We start from the raw sequence: 3,478 nt of genomic DNA, 5'->3' as shown, positions 1-3,478 counted from the left end.
AATTGGTGGATGAAGGTAACTTTGTTCTTATGGTTAGTAGGAAAAGGACAAATTTTGACTTGGGATCAGATTTAGAAGCGAGGATTCCATGGACCTCCTAGATGCATCCTTTGTAAATAGGACCAAGAAATGCAAGAACACCTTTTGAACACATGCCCTGTTGCTCAGCAGCAATGGGAAGAAATCAGGAAACTCTTTGGGAGGACAAACAAAGACCCTCATAACATTAAACAAACCATTTACCAATGGGGGAGAGGTCAATTCTCAAGCCCGGTGGTCAGGAGAGCCTGGAGTCTAGCGATGGGGTTTAACATGTGGCTAATATGGAAAGAAAGAAATCAAAGAATATTTCAAAACAAAGACAACCCTCTAGAGATGATTTGGAAGAGAACCCAAAAACTTATAAGGGAAACCATCCTAGCGGAAGCTTGGGCTCAAGAGGATTGGAAAGCAACTCCAGAAGAAGGACGGATCTTAGCATGCCTAAATCTAGAACAAGGCATGGTTTATCCTCAAAAACAAAAAAACCAGAGCACTCATAATCAGAGCTCAACCAAGTTCAAATGCCCTCGTGATGGCTTCATCAAACTAAACTTTGACGGTGCCTCAAAAGGAAACCTGGGGCCAGCAGGGTTCGGAGGCATCTTCAGGGATAATCAAGGGCGGACAAGATGGGTTTATGCTGATTGGGGAGGTATAATGAGCAACAATGAAGCTGAATTAATGGCAATCTATCAAGGCATCAGAATAGCAATCCGAAATGGGTACACTAATTTGGAAATTGAAGGAGACTTGAACCTAGTGATGGAGATGCTCAAGAAACTGAATAATGGTAAGGACTGGGAAAAAGTAGTGAAGAGTTGGAGGACAACCAGAGTAATTCAAGACCTGTTAGAAATAATGAAACACATTGACTACAAGATCATAAACCATTTTAGAAGGGATGGTAACAAGGTAGCAGATTTCTGAGCTAACTAGGGTTGCAATGAACAAGGAGGAAAGGTAGATAGTATATGGCCAATTCGTTGGGAGGAACCACGATGGGAGGCCCTCAATTTAATCATTACCCAAGATAATAATGAGATTACAAACTCAAGATAAGGGTTACAGATGGCCCCCGATCGGGGTGAAAGAAATGACGACGTGTGATAACATGATGAAGGAAGGAGGGTGGCAAAGCAGGACACCATACAACATAATAATTCCACTGGACACTGGGCCAGCTTGCAGGCAAGGTAGAATCTCGAGGTGTGGAGGTGACAGGGAAGTGGAGGAAGAAGCAGAAGGAAACGGAGGTAGAAGGATGATGGGACATCAGGTAGGTGGTAGAAGGTTGACAAGGGTGGTGAAGGACAAAACCAAGGTTATCATGCAACAAGGGAAGGAGACAAAGGGAGCTCGATGCGAACTGGGGTTCTCAGCAACTCGGCTTAGGATGGGGTATGTATTCGTAAAACCAATCCTTACATTTCTTTTAATCTTTAGAAATATTATGGAAGAGGGAGGACAGCTAGATGTTGCAGAGGGAAAGAGAAGGGAGAGGGATGTGGAATCCTTTCCTGCTACAAATAGTCAGAAGGTAGAGGGAGGCAGGATGAGAAATGTTGGGGAAGAATCTAGTAAGGATGGGAGCTGGGCAGGCCAGGTTAAATGCATGCAGGGATTATGGACAGATAATGATCAGGGGCAGTTTGGGAGGCAGAGAAGACCACCGAGAACATTCACCAACCTTATCTCAGGGGAGGAGGGCTAGGGAATTACTAGACCACCGGAAAAGAGCAGCAAGGGGAGGGTAAGAATTGGGAGAAGGAAGCAAAGGAGCCTGGAAGCGAAGAATTCATAGAGAACACAACATTTGTTGTTGGCCAGGGTAGTCAGGCAGTAGCCAAGAACAAAATGGCTCACCCAGGTCGAGGAAGAGGGTGTAGGAAGACCTAGCCAATCAGGCAGACAGGAATTAAAGCCCTCCTCTCCAACATGTCAGAGACGAGGCCAAAAAACCATGACACATACTGTGCAAGAGGCAGAAAAATCTTACAAAGAAGGAACTGACGAGGACATTCGTAAGCTTATTCAAGAATTGGAGGCAAATGTAATGGAGGAAGACTCGGATCCTGAAATGGAAGATTGGGGTAACCTCATTCCTGACCCAAGCAACACCAGGGGACACATGACCTTATACAAGCAGGCTTTACATGTATATTGGGTGCTGAAGCGATTACTGGCAAAGGCAATGGAGCAGGTTGTAGAGGAAATGGCAGAGTTGGCTCAGGGCATGCCCAATATGAAGCGAGAAATGAAGAATCTCCAAATCACTATGCTCATGCAGGACAGTAAGCTGGATGAAATTCAACAACAGCTGAAGAAGCTTGCTCCAACAACAAGAGACGCAGAAGCACCTCCTAAAATTATGGAAGATTAATCCTTCAGTTTGAATCAATGGTTTAACATGTTTTCTCCTTGAGAATAGTTTCTCCTTTTCCTGTTAATAGTTTTTAATGACAGTCTGGAACCAGATTAGTAGTTTTTGTAGTGAAGCTTATTTGGCATGGATCCGCAGACTTATTCTTTTTTGTTACTGGACGGCTTATAAAAACTTAAGGTGGCCAACAGATCCAGTTTCCCATTTGGGCGGGTTGAGGCTAGCAAACGCTGTACATGTTTCAACCTGGTTTTGATATAAATAGAAAAAGAAAGGTCCTATTGTTTCTTACAATATATATATATATATATATATATATATAGATATATATATATATATATATATAATATGTTTTTTTAGTTCATATATATAACATTAATTTTATTTTATAATTTATTTTTAAATTATAAATTTAAAATTTTATAAACATATTATTCTATGTATTTATTATTCATATATATATATATATATATATATATATATATATATATATATATATATATATATATATATATATATATATATATATATATACATATAGTAAGTTTGGTGGGACTACATTTTCATCATGTCCAATATATTACTCTGATCAGGGCATGGAATTGAACATGACTTCACATTAGGGAGTGCCTTAACAGAGCATACGATCACCATCTATCCAAAACCCCATGGAAGATTACCCAAAAAACAATATCTTTAAAAATAATTACAAGGCAAATTTTTATAATTATTCTTTAAGAAAATATTAAAAAGTGGAGTGAGAGGTTAAATTTATGGATTGGGTTAGATTATTCACTTTAAATTCTTAGCTCCTATGTTCAAGAAAAAACATTAAAGAAGAAGTTATTTGTGATGAGTAAAATCTTATGGTCTCACGATTTATTTTGGAGTGAAAACATGTTGTCACAACTTAATAATTGAGTTAGTGAGAGTAGGGTTAGGTTCAGGTAAGGTTAGGGTTAATCTTAGTTGGAAGTATCTTTAGGTTGTTATTATAATTATCCATTAAATAACATTAGACACAGTGAAGAGATGTTAAATTGATTGGTTCGGTTA

General features: G+C 39.2%; 1 protein-coding gene across 1 annotated transcript; it reads left to right on the top strand.

The window, feature by feature from the left end:
- The first annotated feature begins 300 nt into the window (after positions 1–300).
- On the top strand, positions 301–969 carry LOC149162091 (uncharacterized). Its single transcript, XM_089435097.1, has one exon. The coding sequence runs from the start codon at positions 301–303 to the stop codon at positions 967–969; it is 669 nt and encodes a 222-aa protein (XP_089291223.1).
- The last annotated feature ends 2,509 nt before the right edge of the window (positions 970–3,478 follow it).

This window comes from Pinus tabuliformis, chromosome 5_2 (genome assembly GCF_031772625.1).
Source record: "Pinus tabuliformis cultivar Carrire ecotype Pingquan chromosome 5_2, CPIR1, whole genome shotgun sequence".
NCBI classification, from domain to species: domain Eukaryota; kingdom Viridiplantae; phylum Streptophyta; class Pinopsida; order Pinales; family Pinaceae; genus Pinus; species Pinus tabuliformis.
This window is presented reverse-complemented; position numbering and strand designations above follow the sequence as displayed.

Coding starts and splice junctions, on each gene's coding strand:
- LOC149162091 (XM_089435097.1), top strand. CDS start 301: ATGGGGTTTAACATGTGGCTAATATGGAAAGAAAGAAATCAAAGAATA.